Source organism: Trichechus manatus, unplaced genomic scaffold (genome assembly GCF_000243295.1).
Source record: "Trichechus manatus latirostris isolate Lorelei unplaced genomic scaffold, TriManLat1.0 scaffold00107, whole genome shotgun sequence".
In the NCBI taxonomy this organism is placed as follows: domain Eukaryota; kingdom Metazoa; phylum Chordata; class Mammalia; order Sirenia; family Trichechidae; genus Trichechus; species Trichechus manatus.
In genome coordinates this window covers 9,727,481-9,747,397 of record NW_004444043.1, presented here as the reverse complement: position 1 = coordinate 9,747,397, position 19,917 = coordinate 9,727,481, and the positions used below count along the sequence as shown (strand labels likewise).

General features: G+C 36.8%; 1 protein-coding gene across 4 annotated transcripts in view; it reads right to left on the bottom strand.

The window, feature by feature from the left end:
• Positions 1 to 8,481: 8,481 nt before the first annotated feature.
• Positions 8,482 to 19,917, bottom strand: part of ABHD17B (abhydrolase domain containing 17B, depalmitoylase) — a 44,266-nt gene continuing 32,830 nt past the window's right edge. Inside the window, exons 1-4 of one of the 4 annotated variants that reach the window (XM_023737758.1) lie at positions 18,680 to 19,517; positions 17,195 to 17,664; positions 12,456 to 12,635; positions 8,482 to 9,775 (exon numbers count right to left, since the gene is read on the bottom strand). In XM_023737758.1, coding sequence (XP_023593526.1) covers positions 9,556 to 9,775; positions 12,456 to 12,635; positions 17,195 to 17,661 — 867 coding nt within the window. In that variant the 5' untranslated portion in view covers positions 17,662 to 17,664; positions 18,680 to 19,517 and the 3' untranslated portion in view covers positions 8,482 to 9,555. Of the gene's footprint in view, positions 9,776 to 12,455; positions 12,636 to 17,194; positions 19,519 to 19,917 lie in introns of those variants that run through there. The other 3 variants (XM_004383295.2, XM_023737759.1, XM_023737757.1) reach the window with 3 other exon arrangements.

The following is a 19,917-nucleotide window of genomic DNA, read 5'->3' as shown; positions in this document are numbered from 1 at the left end:
CACCAAAGACACAAGGAAAGTATTAGCCCATGAGACAGAAAGGGCCACATAAACCAGAGACTTCATCAGCCTGAGACCAGAAGAACTGGATGGTGCCCGGCTACCACCAATGACTGCCCTGACAGGGAACACAACAGAGAGTCCCTGATGGAGCAGGGGAAGGGTGGGATGCAGAACTCAAATTCTAGTAAAAACACCAGACTTTAATGGTCTGACTCAGACTGGAGGAACCCCAGAAAGCACGGCCCCCGGACTGTCTGTCAACCCAGAACTAAAACAATTCCCGAGGCCAACTGTTCAGACAAAGATTGGACTGGACTGTTGGACATAAAATGATACTCATGAAGAGTGTGCCTCTTAGGTCAAGTAGATACATGAGACTAAATGGGTAGCTTCTGTCCGGAGGTGAGATGAGAAGGCAGAGAGGGTTAGGAGCTGGTTGAATGGACACTGGAAATCCAGGGTGGAAAGGAGGAGTGTGCTGTCACAGTATAGGAAGAGCAATTAGGGTCACATAACGATGTATGTGAAATTTTTTGTATGATAGACTAACTTGAATTGTAAACGTTCGCTTAAACTACAACAATAAAAAAAATAGAAAATCCTATGGAGCACGGTTCTACTCTAACACGGATTAGCCATGAGTTGGGATCAACTCAGTGGTGACTGGTGGTGTGGATATTAACCTAATTGTCAGGAAGGTTTGTTTCCAAGGCAAAGGTAAGGAGATATAAAGAGGGAAATATAGTCTCTGCTTTTCAGAGATTTTCAATCTAACAGGTAAGAAAATACAGGTAGCTTCTTTGGAGGGCAGATTCGTAATGCGGAGGGTCTGCCTCTCTGAGGATCTTATTTACAACATTCTGCAGGGCACTATTTGAGAACTACCTATTATTGGTAAGACTGAAACAGATAGTACGCAGTCTGATAACCGTCGTGTCTGATTCCAGGTCTTCTTGGAGTGGGGCTTTGCATCAATGTATTCTGGGAAACACTGGGAAGGATTTCAAAGATGGGTGCAGCCACAACAGGAATTGTTAGGCTTCCTGGTTGTTGTTAGTTGCCACTGGGTCGATTCTGACTCACAGAGACCCATGTGTGCAGAGTAGAACTGCTCCATAGGGTTTTCAAGGTTGAGACCTTTCAGAAGCAGATCGCCAGGCCTCTCTTCCGATGTGCCTTTGGGTGGGTTTGAATTGCCAACCTTTCGGCTAGTAGTGGAGCGCTTATTTGTGCCACCCAGACATGTCATCTTTTATATTCTTTTAATCATTTGTTTGTTTCTCTGAGGCAGACCCTAAGCATAAAAATGCAGAGATCAAATGTTATAAAAATAAGAGTTCAACAAACGTTGAAAAGGCAAGACTAATTTCTAGTCATACTCCCTTACAGCCTATACCCAGCATTTCAAAAAAGTTCCACTCTTTACTCAAATTCAAGTTATTAGCCCAGAATATTTTCTTCTTAAATGTTGTGCTTCTGTGTATCTCATAAATTGCAAAATGTTCCTTAATTGACAGGGTGTTTGGCTGTATTTGTACCTAGCCTGGACTTGACGGCAATGGGTTTGGTCTTGTTTTTGTCTTCCTCTTAATTATGCATATTTTTATTTGAAAGGATTTATCAGTCCTAACAGCTACTGCAGAGCCCTGGTGGCACAGTTAGCTGTGGTTAGCTTGGCTGCTAACCAAAAGGTTGGCAGTTCGAATCCACCAGCCACTCCTTGGAAACCCTATGGGGCAGTTGTACTCTGTCCTATAAGGTCGCCACAAGTTGGAATCAACTCAATGGCAACAGGTTTTTTTGTTTGTTTGTTTTTAAACAGCTGTTGCATTGTTTCCCCCCATTTTCCTTCTTTCTTGTATCGATGTACCTGTTGCTTCATTTTCAAGGTCACTCTAAATTCTATTCCACATTCGCTGATGTTTGGCAACTGCTCAACTTTTTGTCATTATGACTAAAGACAGCACTTTCAAATCTATCACCTCGGTCAGTGACTGCTATTAAGTAGCGCTAAGCTGAAGACTGATTGATGCATGCTACCACTTATATGTTCCCTTTCTGTTTCTCCGATTGGTGCTCAGTCATTGAGAAGACACACTCTCAGTTTCTTTAAAACTTACAACCTTTTTTTTTCTTTTAACAAGACAACAGCAGTAACATTCACCAGAGAAGCAGGGCCCCAGCAGCCAGCCCTAAAAATCTAGATCTGCTGGACAGAACCCAGTCTCCTTAGCAGCCACTGACTAATTCTTCCCCCTGGATAGGTGTAGCCTTGGCCTTGGCTGTCTGGCTGTAGCTTCTGTAACCTCTGTGGGAGGCCCTGAGCATCTAAGCAAGGCAGGTAAGGCTATACCATCTGTCTAGCATCTCTATGAAGGTGGCTATAAAGCACCACAGCCACCTGTAGGGGTACGTTGTTGTTTTTAGGTGCCATCGAGTGGATTTCAACTCATAGTGACTCCATGTGACAGAGTAAAACTACTCCACAGGGTTTTCTTGGCGGTAATCTAAGGCAGCAATCATCAGATCTTTCTCCTGCGGAGCCACTGAGTGGGTTCAAACCACCAACCTCTTGGTTAGCTGCCGAGCACTTAACTGTTTGCTCCACCAGGGTTCCTTGTGGGGGTGCTGGGTTTTCCTTTTTCCAGGAGGCAGTTCCCCTGCCATACTCTTGCTCTCGGCTGACCCTAAGTACCAGCCTGGCATTTCCTCACCCCAACTTGTGTATCTGGCCCCATCCCAGGAAGTGTCCTCACTGAACATCTGTCATCTGAGATGCTTCTGCTCCTTGTCACGCAACTGCTCAGCAGCTGACCCCATACAGATGCCCTGACTTGAATGAATAAGTTGTTCAGAGTTCAGCCAAGAAGACAACTGTACCTGCAGTGGACACCCTAGGAGGACACTCTTAGCCATCATAATGACAAGAAGCAGGCAGCACAGACCCACTACCACTTGTGTTGCCACTTCCCCAAGGCCCCACCCAAAAGTGCTTTGCCCTTTGTGCTCCTTAACCCAACTACAATTGGGACACTTTGACCCTTGACTTGAGCTGAGTCACTGCAAGCTTATAGGTCATCTCTGTAGAAACTGAAGTATGTTCAGTAAGCGTAACTCCTGTGCTGATTCATAACATGACTACCTGCTTCTATGACCTGCCTGTTCCAGAGCACCTGCCAGTTTGAAGAGAGGAATCAGCTTTATGGATGACATGGGTGTAGTCCCCAACATGACACCTGGTGAGATCTTGCTCTCTGCTGTGATCAGTCCTGGGATGACCAAAGCAATGGCTCCAATACTTACCACTGAGGAATAAAGCTTGGTGGCCAGAGACACTGAGGACAAGCCAGGGGGAGCCAGGAGAAGGGCTGACACAAGAAACAATATCAGCCTCCTCTACTCCCCACCCCAAAGCACCCGCGGAAGAATGGGTCACCACAGAGCCTTGGCAGGATTAGATGGGGGAAATCCACCCCACCATACCCACCTTCCTTGAGCACTCATTACAATATCCACCTCTTGGGGGAAAATAAAACCCTAATATAGAAGCCTAGCACTGACTTTACGGAATATTCATATTGCTGAGTTATGAATTCCAAATTAGGTACTGCACGTGAAGTGCTTTCTAGAAAATAGGTTTATAGAAACGTAAATACCCGTAAACCCGTTGCCATCCAGTCAATTCCGACTCGTAGCGACCCTATAGGACAGAGTAGAAATGCCCCATAGGGTTTCCAAGCAGCAGCTGGTGGATTTGAACTGCGAACCTTTTGGTTAGCAGCTGAGCTCTTAACCACTGCTCCACCAGGGCTCCATAGAAAAGTAAGGCATTACAATTATCATACTACTTGTTATACTCCCTGCCAAAAAATATCCCTCTATCGCCCAAGTACAAGGAATCTTCCTCTTTGGCTATGTTTGCTTGCTGTTCTGTCAGGCTAAAAACACATTTGAGTTACTTCTCCTTGGCCTATTCTGGGGTCCTACGGTTTCAGACGCCCAGGCTTAAAAAGAGCCAGTTTCTGACAATGACGATAAAAACAAGGTTTTCTTTTTTCTTTTTTTTTAAATAATAAGAAATGATACAGAAAAACAAAAGCTACCTTTCTAAGAAGAAGTCACTATAATCCCATGACCTTAACACAATCATTCTTCGCTGTATATATTCCGGCTTTGATGGGCAGTCACATCTTATTTTATGGACGTGTGATCATGTTAGTTCATCAATTTTACATATTTTTCTCTTGGTATTACACTGGATACTTTAGCAAGTTTAATGATCATTCTCAATAGTGTCACGTGTATTCAATGATTTCTAAGCTACTTTCTTGTGTCGCCATCCTACCCACCCAGTTTTTTTTCCCTAGTGGTAGACCTAGAAGGCTTGGACCTCAGACTTCCAGACTTAAAAAAAAAACAAAACTTGCTTGAATCTCAAAAAACTTGTAAAATCTTGAACTTTGGTAAACTAATATAGATGGCCTCTGATTTACCACAGTTTTAAACTCGAATTTATTTACACAATTTGAAATTAGGTGTTTAAATACAAATACAGTGTTTTATCTTAAGAAGATGCATAATGTAGAATGCCAATTAGATGTTTTGATTCACGTTCTATAAATCCACCATACTTATAGCAGGTAATTTTGAAAAGGGCTAAAAGGCAGATTAGAATGAAGTACATTTAAAAATTTTAATTCAGGTGTTCCTATATCCATAAACCTCTACCCTCCCTATCTCCTCAACTGAATATACTGTCTTAAGCAGTTCTTTTGGGGAAAAAAACCCCTTCAGTTCTGAAATAATCAAGTAGCACAGCAGCTGAAACTTGCATTTTATCAACAGAGAAAAAATACTACCATGAAATACTTAAAAACAGCAATGTCTCCTATTTTTCTAATATAGAAATATCATTTTTAAAGCACAATTATTAAAATTTTTTTCTGGAAGTGTTAATTGTATTATGCAAGCTCAGTACAAGGCCTGCAAGAGGAAATAGAGAGAGGGAGTAAAATAATTTCAATTCCATCTGGCTTCATATGAAAGAACCAGCTGCAGTTTACTAGCTCTCAGCTCACATTTGTAAAGAGTCTATGCTTTAGTTCCTGTTTTTTTTTTTTTTTTTTTTTAAACTCTAATGTGGGTCATTTCCAGGCTAGAGATGTGTGCTTCCTTCCTCAGCATTACTCATTCAACGATTCAATCACAGGCATATCCATTTGGAGACAACTGCTGTCTCTTTATATGCCATTCTGCAAATTCTAACTCAGAACATAACTCCAAGTACCATATACCATACACAAATTGTTACATTGTTTGGTTACTGGACATCTGGGGAGTACATTACTTAACTACTAGAAGGCAATATACTATCACGATACTTTAATATATTGCATGTTTTCAAACAAAAAAGTTAAAGGCCCATCTATAACGGATTAGTAATAACTATTTTGATACTTTTCTCAATGTAATTGCTTATTCTTGTTATGTTATAAATTGTAGTATATGTGCTGCTGAAGTAAACACATGATTATTTATTCACATGACTATGGTTATCACCCTAATTAGGTTTTAACACAACTAAACAACTGTTACTGAGCTTAGTAAATTAGTATTAGTCACTTTAAATATACAAATCATTAATTTGAGAAATGTCAACAGCACAACCTACTAATTTATTATTCATTGAATAACCAGCCGGTAACACTTCGAAGGAAGCTAGGAACCATTAAGAAATAAAAGTATGACTAATACCAGAGAGCAAACCAGTTCATGTGCATTAGAGTTCAAAAGGATCATTAGTGTATTAGTCCAGACAAGAGAAGATAACGGGATATAGTACCACCTCTGACAATTAGACTGCCAACCTTGGGAGAGCCATTTCCCTTCTTTGGGTTTGTTTCTTTACCTGTACAGTGAAGGGAATAGGCTATATAATCTCTAAAGTTTTTAAGATTTATGAGTTTATCTGGTTTTGCATAATACCTGTTCTTGAAACGCGCTTAAATCAAGTTTTAGTATATAGAATGTCTAAATGTACCACGAACATCACTATTTATATAACATCTGATGTATTTGCAGTTTTAAAAATTCATGTTCATGTATGAAGCTTTCTTAAAGTAACCACATTTATAGTAAACACCAAGAAAAAAAAGTACTGTGATATATACTCTTAAGTAGGACATCGAACTAGTAAATTTGCATAACTTAGAAGTCTGAAAAAGTATGAAGATGATAAAGCAATTGATGAAAAGTTCTTATGTACTTATTGTTTTTTTTTTGTACTTGTAGGATATGGCAGGAGGTATGTATACTGCTGGCCATCTTCCCAGGATTAGAGTTACCATCTAAATTGCACCATGTTGCTATGCACAAAAGCCAAATATCATAAACGAGCTAGCCGGGGCTACTCTAAAACCAAACCCATTGCCGCTGAGTCGATTCCGACCCATAGTGACACTATAGGATATAGTAGAAGTGCCCCACAGGGTTTCCAAGGAGGGGCTGGTGCATTCGAACTGCCAACCTTTTGGTTAGCAGCCATATCACTTAACCACTGCACCACCAGGGTTCCTGGGGCTACTTTAGCCACCGTTTAAAACTGGTTACAAATTGGCATGAGCCATTACATAGCCATGGGGCTGACTTTCACATTATGTTAGAAATGTAACGGATTATATTAACCAATCTGTTCCATCTCTTTACTTCTAGCGAGAAGTGACTTGCCCGAGACCACAGATCTAATTAATGTCAGTTGAGAGCCCAGTTCTGCTTGCCAATGTCTTTCTCCTACATCATATTGTCTTCTAGATGCTGCAGGCCCAGCAACAGTCCAAGAAGGCAGGGGAAATCTGAATGGAATATAAAATCTTAAAGGGATCTTACATAGTGCATCTAGTACAACTTGCCATTTAAATCTAGAATTTCTTCTGCTGCATCCACAACAGATGTCATTCAGCTTCTGCTCTGTCTCCAGTGGTAAGATAAAACTCATTAAACTCCAGGAGGAGCCCCTTTCCTTGGTGGACAAGTAACTATAAATTCTTACATTGAGCGCAAATCTGCCATTTTGTAATTTTCAGTTTTATAGTCCTAGTTCTGCTCTGAGAGCCAAAGAGAACAAATTGTACTTGCCTCCTAAATATTCAAAGACAGCTATCTTTCCTTAGTCACATAATCCTTCAGCCAGTCTTTGTGTATCAGTTTATAGGACTCTTTCCAACTTGGTAAAACACCCCAGGCTTTGCTCTAATTTGTGAATATATTTTCATTTCATCCTGAAGTGAAATCAATATTGCAGATGTGGTTTGACCAGCACTTTGTATATGAGACTACTTCCCCATGATGCATTTTTTTAGCCCCCTAAGATTGCATCAGTTTCTTAACAGTTGGCTTACATGTTATTTCTAGTAAGCTAAAATCTCCAGATTTTTTTTCATCTATAAAGACCTAGGTCCATGATACCATTTATGATTATGCCCCTAACTAGCTTGTCAGCCTCATTCCCATGCCATCCTTCCCCTTGCCCTCTGGCCAGTCTTCTTACATTTCAAATGTATCATCTTTCCTCTAGGCTTCCATATATTGTTCCCCTCAGCCAGGAATATGTCCCCTGGGCCACCCATGTCTAGTCAGTTATTAGTCATCCTTCAAAGCTCCATTCAAATACCACCTCTTCATGGGACTCTTCCTTGTGTTGTCTCCTATGTTCCTCTGCCAAGAGTGTCTTTCACCTCTTATAACAAATACCCTACAAATCTCCTTCAGCCCTTATCAAAATAGTAATAACTACTTGTGCTATGAGGAGCTGTCTCCTCAGCTACACTGTGAAGTCTATGAGGACATGGTCTATGTCTATCTTCTTTCCTCCTTAGTGCCCCAGCATAGAGTTTTGTGTGATTTAGACATTCAGTAAATATTTGTTGAATGAATGAATGAATGCTGAATTATTATGACCAATATTTAGATTTTCCCAGGTAATCAAAGAAAAGATTTAGCTAAATTCTGGGTTGTATACTGTACAAAGTAGAAAACGTAAATGCTCCAAGACAATACTGAGAAGGAAAAACCTCTCCAGAAGAAAGGAATGATGATAAAATTTAGAACACTACAGAATTACGTTCTATAAAAGATGGTTAATTTTTTTTCATTCTTTTTGGTGGAGGCTGGGGAGCATAGAAGAAGGCAAACAAGCACAGCTGAGTGGTATACGTGTTGTTTTACTGTTAATTTGACACATCTGAACCAAAGCATTCACAATACTTGATATACTTTGAAGAGAATCTACTATAGTCTTAGACATAACCACAGAACAAGCAGAACAATTAAAACTACATAAGGCCTTAAAATATATCCACAGTGTGTATTATTTCAATAGTCATTCATTTACAAATTAGACTACATACCATTAATTTTATTTTTATTTTTATTTTTCTTTCATTGTTTTATTCAAGCAGGATTCATTCAAGGAAAGGCAACTTAGTTTTTTTTTTTTTTTGTGTGTGTGTTTATAAGCTTTATGTTTTACTGTATTGGTTAATATAAAAGTTAAGAATTAAATGTTTTCTCATCTCCTGTTGCCAGGAGCAAATTCATGAAATTCTCAGATAGTAATCCAAAACAATGGATCCTACTCTTAAAAATAGCCAAAGGGAACATGAAAAGGGACCAAATAGCCAGTCTGTTTGTGGTCCTGAAGAACAACTAATCAATTTTCAGGTATTCAAAGTACTGTAATTCTACGAGATTAATCAAAGTTTAAAACAACAGTGCATACAAAATCATTCTTGAAGCTCTAAATGCCTTTTAAATAACTAAAACGAAAAATTTAAGTAGTTGCCTCACAGTACCAAATTTATAAATCAAAAGGGTTAAAATTCAGTGTTATTAAGACTTCTCATTTACAAGGTAGGTAACTAGTTGGTAAATTAACAGACGGTGTAAAAATTAAGACTTACATCATTTTTTTTAAAAGGAGAAAATGTATGATAACCAGAGAATACAGAAAATTCACTGTATTTTACAATAAAATAACCGTTTAAACCTCTATCCCTGTACAACAGAGTTGAGGTCAATGCTAGTGAACTTGTATGTTTTCTACAGCTTATTCTATTTTTAGTACTTGAACTGTTTCAGATATATAACTTTTTTTTAAAAGAATGATATTACATTTATATAGCAGGATAAGATTTAGTACATTGAGATGTTTTAAAAATATTTATAAATTTGTTTCTGATATGCAAAAGCATTTGGCAATACTTTTACAGCATTTGATTTTAAAGAATTAAAATTTCATACAGTACTCATCTTGATGTTTAAAAAAAAATTCACAGAAAAAATATAAATTACACAGCCTGACTGCATGATACTGTTATTTCCAGTTTCTAGTTCTGGTAATTAAAACCTTCATTAAGTCTGTTAACAAATCATTACCTGTACATTTATGAAGGCAACTGACATGATTTGTAAACAATACCTTCAGGTTTTATGTTATTTACCAAGGAGTGCAGTTCAGTAACGAAAGAAAACCCAGCATACAATTTACAGAATATTTTACAAATTTACCAGTTCCTGTGACACAAACTGTTTTAATCTTTCAAGATACTGTCCATAAAGTTCCACATCATTGTGACCAGCTCCTTCAACCCACAGAGGCTCCACAGGTCTTTGGCAACGCTCAAACAACGCTAGGCCATGTGAAAAGTCAATGACTTCATCTTCAGTCCCATGAATTATTAATACTGGAGAGGTTATCTTTGAGATTTTGTCAATGCTGTAAGGGAAAGAGGAGGGGGAAAATATCCTATAAATTAACTAGATAAGGGAACATAAAATAAATTTTCACGTGCTACTTCCAACAAATAATTCAAACATCAGAACATCTTTGAATCAGTTCAGAAGGGATGGAAACCTCTTGGATTTCAAATAAGATTCAAAAGTCACCTTCTACATACCCCCTACCCTAAGGTTATCTGAGGAAGTTAGCTTCATGTATTTTGTTTTGGTAGAATCACTCAACGCCTACTGTATCCTACTACACCTCTGTATTTACTTTTTTCAAAGAGAAACTTAGATTTCATGGAGAGGAGGAAACTAAGGACCATTTCAGCATCTTTTCATTAGTATGTGCTAACATCATGCCTCCTTGCGCTCATATTTTTTCTCCCTCCTAGTGCCCTATTCAAATGACAATAAAATTATTTCTGTTTTAGGACATAAACTCAAAAACATAACAAAATTTTAGAGAGAGAAAGGAGATGGATGTGTGAGATAACTGATTAAATGAATAGGAGAAAACAGGATTCTAAGGGGATAGAAGGTAAAGGGAACAACCAACTCAGTACCACAGAAGATCCCAGGAGGCAAAGGAACTCACAGGAAGATGATGTGGGAAACATACAGGATTTGTTCAAAATCTGTCTAGGTCTCCTACCCCCAAGTCCCTTATCCCTTTCATGCAGCTAGGTAACTACGCTCCCCAAGGTCAAGACTGGAGAGTTTGTGGACTAGGGAATTATCAGACATAGTTTTGGGCAGAGGTATCACAGAGATCAAGAAAGCATATACACACCAGCTGCTATGAACTCACTTTCCCTGTTCGGCTCCCAGAATACTGGCAGCCAGGCCTGCATCCTCCAGGAGACTTTTTTGGAGATTGTATCTACCTTAAAAGGAAATATTTATAAATACTGACATGGGAGGTGGAGTTCCCCAACTAACTGGCTTAGTCAGATCCCTCTATAGTGAAGCTCACAAGCAACAAGCCTTACTCATTTGCTTCAGATCAGCTCTTTAGTCCCTCACTCTTTCATATGAGCAAATAACCAAGAATTATCAGACATCAGAGAAAAACACTTTGAATATAAGACAGAGACCAAAAACAAACAGAATTTTAAAAAGGCATCTTGGAGGAAGAGAAACTACATGGAGAAGGAATCCCACAAACAAACTCATTTTAAAAATTCTTAAGAGAAATAGGTATATAAGCATAAAAGGAGAATGGAATCTTGAAAACTAAAAACATGACAGCAGAAATGAAAATCCTAATTGAATGGTTACAAGAGAGTTGAGGAACTCCCATAGAAAGTAGAACAACAAGACTGAAAATAAAGAGAGAAAAGATAAGGATATTGTAGGGCCCATTTAAAAGGTCTTATATATCTAAATCACAGGAGTTTCAGAAAGTGAAAACAGAAAATGGAAAGGAAGAAATCATCAATAAAATAAAGGCTGTAGTTGGTAAGAAAAAATACTGCAGTATACCATTTGCTGTCAGGAAGATATTCAACAGTAGAGGAATTAAAGCCTAAAGTAAAAAAATTATGATCTTATCAAATAGTCTGTTACTGCTGCTTTCTCTGTTGGTAGGCCAGAAACGTAAAGGGGAGATACATACAGATATAAGCATCATCCTAAATTCCTCTCTTATCATTTCTACCATTCAACTGGACACAGCAGTACAATGCATATATCTTCCACTCTACCATTTTGTAAGACAAAAGCAAACACAAAAGAAAAACCCCAAAACCTCCCACAGCCTGCTCTAGTGATAAGATTATATGCTCCCATAAACTTCCCTACTAAAGTGACCCTTTACTGGCTAACGATGAAAAAATTTGTTTTAGAAATGATCTTCCCTTTCCTATAAAGAACCAAGTAATGGCTTAACTTTTGGCTCATTTGACATTCAAAAAAAAAAAAAAAAAAAAAAAAAATTCATTTATAATGCTGCCAACTGGGGAGAGGAAATAAGACTGAAATTTGCTAGCTTCTCCCCTTCTTTGAGAAAAACAGGCCATCGATTTTTTTCATCTATGAAGAGTGACAGGTGGGAACCACTCTAAGAAGCATGAAGCAGAAGGAGCCTTCTTTTCAAATCCATCTAATACTGTATGTTTGCAGACTTTGTGGGGGCAATACTTATTCTAGTTCATTTAAGACAGCTTTTTTTTTTAAACAATTTACTTCTTTTGTAAATTAGGTATCATTCATTCACCCCTCACCCATCTATGCACATGTGCCTCATTTCCCCGCTACCTGTTCCTCTCGTCCAGTATTATGTGTTTAACTCAATGACAACATCATCCATTAGCAGCTCAAGTCAGAAACCTGGGAGTCATATTCAAGCTTTTTCTCTTCAGCATCTCAGATCCAATCTGACATTCAGTTCTGTCAATTTTATTTTGTAAATTCACTCTATTGTCTCTAATACTAGTGCCACTGCCTGGAGTATATGGCCCTCAGCACTCTTCACTGGATTACTACTGCTCCAACATTTCAGCTTCCTGACTGGCTACCGCTTCTCTTCATGAATTTATTTTTCACAATTTCTCTAACATATGTAAATTAAAGCTCATGGCTAAGTGGACTGTGTCATGAATACCATAAGTGATGAGAAAAAATTTCCTCAAATAGTTTCTTGGAATTACACTATTTTGAATATTGCTACTTACTTTGGGAATGCATCAAAACAGTAGGTCTTCTTGGTATCAGGAAAAGCGACTCGCATTCCTGAAGTCAAAGGAGAATGAAGAATAACAGCAGCACTCTCATACCGAGCAGCAAGATCCACAGACGGTACTGTCCCTATACTTTGGCCATATATAATCACATTTTCAGGGCGAATGCCGTATCTACAAGGTTCAGAAATTAAAAAAAAAAAGTTGGGCTGGTATGAAATGTTCAATCATTCCTAAGGACTTGTTCTTATAACAGAATGAATTAGAATGAGACGATGTCAACTAATTTACATTTAAAATTAAAGTTTCTTAGCAATCACTATCATATTCAATGCTAAAATAAGATCTACATTCTCACCTTTCTTATGTTTCAATTTCACCTTTAGAAAAAAATTACCGCAGGTTTTCTAAAATTTCAACCTTAAGAAATGAATATATTAAATCATTTATGCTATAGTAATTTAACCTAACATATTGTTGACTAAGTTTGGAACACATTTTATCACCAATATTTTAATGTATTAATATTTAATGGATGTTTAATATTTATATTCAACATAACAAGTTCTTTATTTCTTCAGACATCAAAAGTGACTAATTCTATTTTCTGGAATTACTACATATTTCTGAAAATGCTACATACATAGTTATGGTATGGAATGAATATGTACAGTTTTAGTTAAGAGCAAATTACTGTTTTTCTTGCAATTTGCCTTTGCTTACTCACTGAAGTGAACTAGTGATTGAAAAGGTAACAGATGAATGGTAATTCCAAATGCCACATGGAAAAGACTTCATGCTATAATCTCAAAGGTACTGTTTTACTTCCCTTTAAAACTGCTAGAGATTTAAATATGTGTTGACTCAATAAATATTTATTGGGTACCTAATATGTTCCAGACACTGCTATTTATCTATAATATAATAGCTCCAACTGTAACTACTTCTGGAGCCCTGGTGGCACAGTGGTTAAGAGCTTGGCTGCTAACCAAAAGGTCAGCAGTTCAAATCCACTAGCTGCTCCTTGGAAACCCTTATAGCGCAGTTCTACTTTGTCCTATAGGGTCACTATGAGTTGGAATTGACTCGATGGCAACGTTTTTTTTTTTTTTTGGTAACTACTGCAAGTGTTGGTGAGATGCTACAGAAGCTATTGAATGTGCGGTGAAGGGTTATAGTGACATTAATATGCCTTTCCTTTTTAGAAGGGAGATACCAGTCACTTTTGGATACTATCTGCCATTTGCACCTTAGCTTTTAGTCTTTCGGAAAGCTAATAGAGCCTTCCAAGAACCTAAACATTAATCAGGAAAGAACAAGGCAAACTGTCCATGTGTTCCTCTTGAGGGGCACAGGATGATTTGGGCTATGTGACACACCTCCCCAGAGTTTTTTCCAACCTACACAAGCAATCGGATATGTCCCAGGGCATGGGTTCCATCTACTCCAGAATGATTCTGAATGTTAGTAAACTTAGAAAATCTTTTTTCTATACAACAGACCCAGCTGTACATAGTTCACAGGAATGAAGGAATTAGGGCAATGATCATTTGCAGCATTAGCATAATTCTTGAGGCTGTAGTGTTGCTGTCAGTTGAATAGCTGCACTGTTGGTGGCAATTTTGGGTTTTTTGGTTAAAGTGAGCAGTGGCAAGGCCCTAGAGACAGCTGCCAATTAAGCATCAGACAACTCAAAGCAATAATGGAATTTCAGAATAGTACAAGTTAGGAAGAACTGTAGAGATCATCTAATCTAGTCCAGCTGCTTACTGAAAGATGTTTAAAGTCGAAGTTAGTGACAGATGTATAATTTGAACCCAGGTATCCTGTCTCCCTGTCCGGTACTTTTTTCCATTATAGCACACAGAAAATGAGCTCAAGGAATGTGGGAGAAGATCGTATATTGAATAAGCAGTTGCCCTGGAGTCGATTCTGATTCACAGCGACATCATGCGTGTTAGAGTAGAACTGTGCTCCATACGGCTTTTTGTGGCTGATTTTTCAGAAGTAGATCACCAGGCCTTTCTTCCAAGGTGCCTTCGGTAGACTCTAACCTCCAGTCTTTCAGTTAGCAGCTGACAATAGTAACCATCTGCACCACCTAGGGACTCCTGAATACTGAACATCAGGCCCTTATTTTGTGTTTATCCATCAGAACGTCAGAATAGGGATTATTATACGTATTAAATTTTCCTAAAAAGAATATTCAAATAAATATTCAAGTTCATTATTTCTTATTTTTCCCTTGCTGGTTACTTAAACCCTACCTTTTTACTCTTATCAGTAAAGGAAATGAAAGGGGAATTACACGCATTTTATTAAGTTTGTGTATGTATTATGTGTTTATTGACGTATTTAGTATCAGTCAATATACCTGAAAGCAGATTTTGACTTTGTTCATTTAAAGTGGCTTTTAAATTTATAAATCAAGTAATTTTTACTACTCCATCTGTGAACTCTTTACCTACTACTTCTCACCTATTTTATCTCCTCAGATTTATGTTTTCATAACATTTTAATTATATACATTTTATTAGGGGATAAAATTCCAGAACAAGAAAGATTCTTGGAGATTATTTAATTCAATGGCTTTATTAAACAGAGAAAGAAATGGGGGCCCAGAGAAGTTAAATAAATTTCCAAGATTAACCAGATTTACTTTTTTATATGTATTTAACAACATGAGAGGAAAACAAGTCTGAAATTCTGTGCTAAGATAGTATGTTGGGATTATTAGGAATGTATCTATCCTGCCCTGTTCTTTGTTAGTACTGGTCCATCAAGTATGTTAAAAAAATATTAATTAATCAAAACTGGAAATCATTTTAGAACGTTTCCTTCAAACTGATATCTGACAAAATAATGTAAGAAAAAGTAATAAAGCTGACCACTTAAAAGGGGATTTTTTTTTACACTGCCATAAAATCACTGCATTAGATATTAATATTTGTTTTATCTGAATAAAGTTATCCTTTTGTCCTACTAAAAGCACTAATAATAAAGGCTATCTTATTTAACTTAGCACCCTTTAAAACCATACTAATTCACTGAAGTGTATACCGTAAAAGGGTGAACTTTACGGTATGTGAATTCTATCTCAATAAAGCTGTTATTAAAAAAAAAAAAAATCATGCTTTCCTGTTATTATACTACATTCAACTGGCTGACTCTGAAAAGTGGGTATTCATTTTTTTAAAGCCTTATGGGACTGATATTAATATACCTGAAAACAGATTTTGACTTTGTTCATTTAAAGTGGTTTTTAAGTTTATAAGTCAAAAAATAATTTTTTTCACTCCTTCTGTGAACTCTTTACCTACTACTTACCATCTATTATTTTCTTACTACTCAGAATTACGTTTTCATATCATTTCAATTGATTTAGTAATCCCTATTACATAGGAATTTGCGAAGAGAGTATAACTTTATCATAATATAGCTTAACCTCACTGCTGTCGAGTCGATTCCAACTCATAGCAACCCTATAGGGCTGGGTAGAATAGAACCGCCCCACAGGATTTCCAAGGCTGATGTCTTTCCAGAAGCAGACCGTCACAATGTCCTCCCACGGAGCTGCTGGTGGGTCCAAACAGACAACCTCTCAGTTAGCAGCTGAGAGCTTAACCACTGTGCCTCCAGAGTTCCTTATTATATATAAGATATAAAATATATCTCCATTATATATCTTAGAGAAGGAAAATAGTTTTAAGAACATCTTCTAAGAAAGGTTACATCTAGTAACAAAATCAAGGAGGTTCTCCTTGACTATCTGAAATCATTAATATTTAAACGTTAAATTAGAAACAGTGAGTTTTTTTTATCTTCTAGCTTCACTCTAAAATATTCTAGAAGTCAGGCAGGTTATTGATGTATATGAAAGTAACTTATACTAAGTTATCTATTATGAACTAATTGACTGATGAGAAAATACACACTGAAGTCTACAAAATGCAATACTTTTCAAGAAAATTTTCTAAGTATCTCAGTGACCAGAAAGGATTAATACAACTTCTACTTTCCAAACATGTATTCTGTTAATAATTAAAGAATAATTGACCTAGTAGGAGAATTTACTTAAATCATTTATCATAACCTTACTTTAAAAAAAAAGAAACTTGAGATCATCTCTCCACGTTTTAGGAATGTAGAATGCAAAGTAAAATCTCATTTTCACAGAATGAATACTTTTAAAATAGTTTCAATAAGGTATCTTTAACTGGCACCTTCCAAGAGATAATTATATAAAATATGCAAGCCCTGGCTTAGGATTTTTTTTTTTTTTTTAAGATTTTAACAAAAAACAACCCAGCGTCCTATACTATTTATTAATGGTTAAGTGAATACTTAGCTAAATCACTGTTTTCTTTCATTCATCTGAAATGTTGCAGCTTTGAGTAAATGATTTTTTATCATACCCCAATAAGTTTATAAAACCAAACATTCATCATAAGGTTTAAGTGAAAAATGAAAACACACCAAAACACCACACATGCACATGTACTAATACAAATACACACACTTCAAACTGTCTTTAAAATTTATTTTTGCTCTTACACAAAATTTAAAATTGCAATCTAAAAGTTTAACTATTTCATAGGTATATATTAGTAAATACAATCTCTTATTTAGTAGTTCCAGACATGTGTTATAAAAGCAGCTTTCATTCTATTCTTATACAGGCCAATTTTAGTCAAGCATCACAAGTATGAAAAATAATTGCAAATCCCCATTACCTTGTCCTAAGAGCAAGCCAAGCAGCTTCAATGTCTGCATAGAGGTTCTTCTCTGTTGGTTTCCCAGAACTTGCACCATATCCAGAATAATCATATGAGAATATATTACAATTAATCCGTGATCCCAGTCCTATGTAAAAGCTGCTCATCTGACCAAGATCAACAGCATTTCCATGTGAAAAGAGTAAAGTGTATTTAGCACTGGGCGAGCAACGCACAAACATACAGGCAATTCTGTTGCCTTTACTGGTTCTAGTCATGAAACATTCAATGGCATCTTTTTCTCTAGAAGAGTACTGCCAGTCTGCTCGTTCTGATAGATGTAAAGTCCAGCGGCTTCCACTTTCATCACACATCAGCGTGTAAGTTGGATCGGGTGGCAAAAATGCTAATTTTGAAGCAATTTTCCCTGGACAAGGTGGACAGCAGAAAAGGCAACACAGCTCACTAAAGGAAAGATTATTCATCTTCTGAAAAAGAAAAGGAGATAGTAAGTGTTTAATCACTGAATGTGGATTCTGCACTCTCATGTAATAGAAGGTTAAAACAAAGACAAGGGTAAACTTTATTGGTGGTCAGTGTCTACTATTATTTTAAGTATTCCTCCAGAGTTTCTGGCATCTTTCTAGAAATACTTTAAATCTTAGAATGAGGTGAATATTACTGACCAGGAGACAGCCTCAAATGCTATATGACATGTTTCAAATAGTAGCGATTATTATTGCATAATATTTAATAAAAATGTGAAAAACAATACACACAGTACCACTTCTCCACAAATAATAACATAGGAGGCCTGAAGCATCTACAGTGTAGTTTGTAATTTCTGTGTAACTCAGTGAAAATTCTCAGAATCCCATGGAGAAGCTAGGGATTCAACATGATACAGTAAATGCATAATAAGAACAGTCAACATTTATTAATTTGTTTAATAAAGTTATTAATTTGCTATTTGTGAGACATAGTGCTAAGTATTCGACGTGTATTGGCTTGTTTAATTCTCAAAACAATCTGAATAAGTTGGTTATATGATTATTCCAATTTTGCAGATGAGGAAGCAAGTCTGAGAAAAGAACTTTGCACAAGGTGAGGCAGTGGTGGATCTAGGATTTGATGCCAGGCTCAATAACTGCGCTACATCACTGGGCTACAGTGCCTCAAGAGTGCAAACACTATTTGTCTCAGGAGGCTATCATTTTACCCACAGTGCAAAAGGCTGTGCAAAAGGCAGTCACAGAAGGAGATGATGTGTAGAAAGAAGTCCAGGTTGATGGTAATATATCAATGCTGTCTGTTTCATAATCTGGCTAGGATTATTTCTCGCTTCCCGTTACCTTACATGCCACTGACTGGTGACCCTAAGAACAACAGCCTATAAAAGCTTGATTAATAAGTAAACTGTACATAGTGAGATTAAGTTCCTATAATTTACCTCTTGAACATGGAGACTTTATTACATTATAATAAAGTAGTTTTGAAACAAACCTGGCTGGCTGAACATGTGTAATACTGCAGAGATGCTTCTGGGGATGAACACCAAAGGAGAGAAGCAGAAAGGAGAAAAGCTGCAGTACCAGGGTCAAGCTAATGAAAAGACAACCTGATCTTCTTAGTGGTGGCAGAAGAAAGTACTCCCACTGTCACTGCCCCAAATCCAGATAACTGGGTCCCATTTAATGAGAAAAACTTGAAAATTATAAATTTCCTAATAACAGGCCTGGTACAGGGCAGATTGCTTAAAATTTTTTAAAAAACTGACAGTTTCTACGAAATGTTATCTTTTCTCATAAGGTTAATATCTTTGAGATTTTAATATTACCCACTTTAGCTTCATGGATAACCAAGTAGCAAATTATATGTAGGGAACAGTTTTTAGTGATTTTGATTGACAACTTATTTATATTACCACATTAGATTTAAAATACAGAATATACAAACAATACCCACTAATACAAATTCTATTAAAAACAATCCAATGAGGGCTCATTATACTCTTCCCTGTTTTGTAAGTTTTAAAACTTTCACAATAAGTTTAAACAAAACAAATAATTCCAAGTTTTAGTACAATCAGAGCTGAATAAGTCACTGAGGGAAAACTTATTCTTGATAAAAATTTTAAAAATTACTGAAAAATATATTGTTAAATTTTGATAATCTTAAGTGCAATTTGTTTTACAAAAAACTCATCTGAATAGAAATATCATTTACTTGACCAAGCCGGATTTATACTAGGTATGCAGGGATGGTTCAACATTAGAAAAACAATCAACATAATCCATCACACAAAAAAAACAAAAGACAAGAACCACATGATCTTATCAATCAATGCAGAAAAGGCATTCCACAAAGTCCAACACCCATTCATGATAAAAACTCTCAAAAAATAGGAATAGACGGGAAATTCCTCAGTATAATTAAGGGGATTTATACAAAACCAATAGCCAACATCATCCTGAATGGATAGACTTTGAAAGCATTCCCCTTGAGAACAGGAACCAGACAAGGATGCCCTTTATCAGCATTATTATTCAACATTGTGTTCGAGGTCCTAACCAGAGCAGTTAGGCTACAAAAAGAAATAAAGGGCATCCAAATAGGTAGGGAAGAAGTCAAAGTATCTCTATTTGCAGATGATATGATCTTATACACGGAAAACCCCAAGGAATGCACAAGAAAACTACCGGAACTAATAGAAGATTTCAGCAAAGTTTCAGGATACAAGA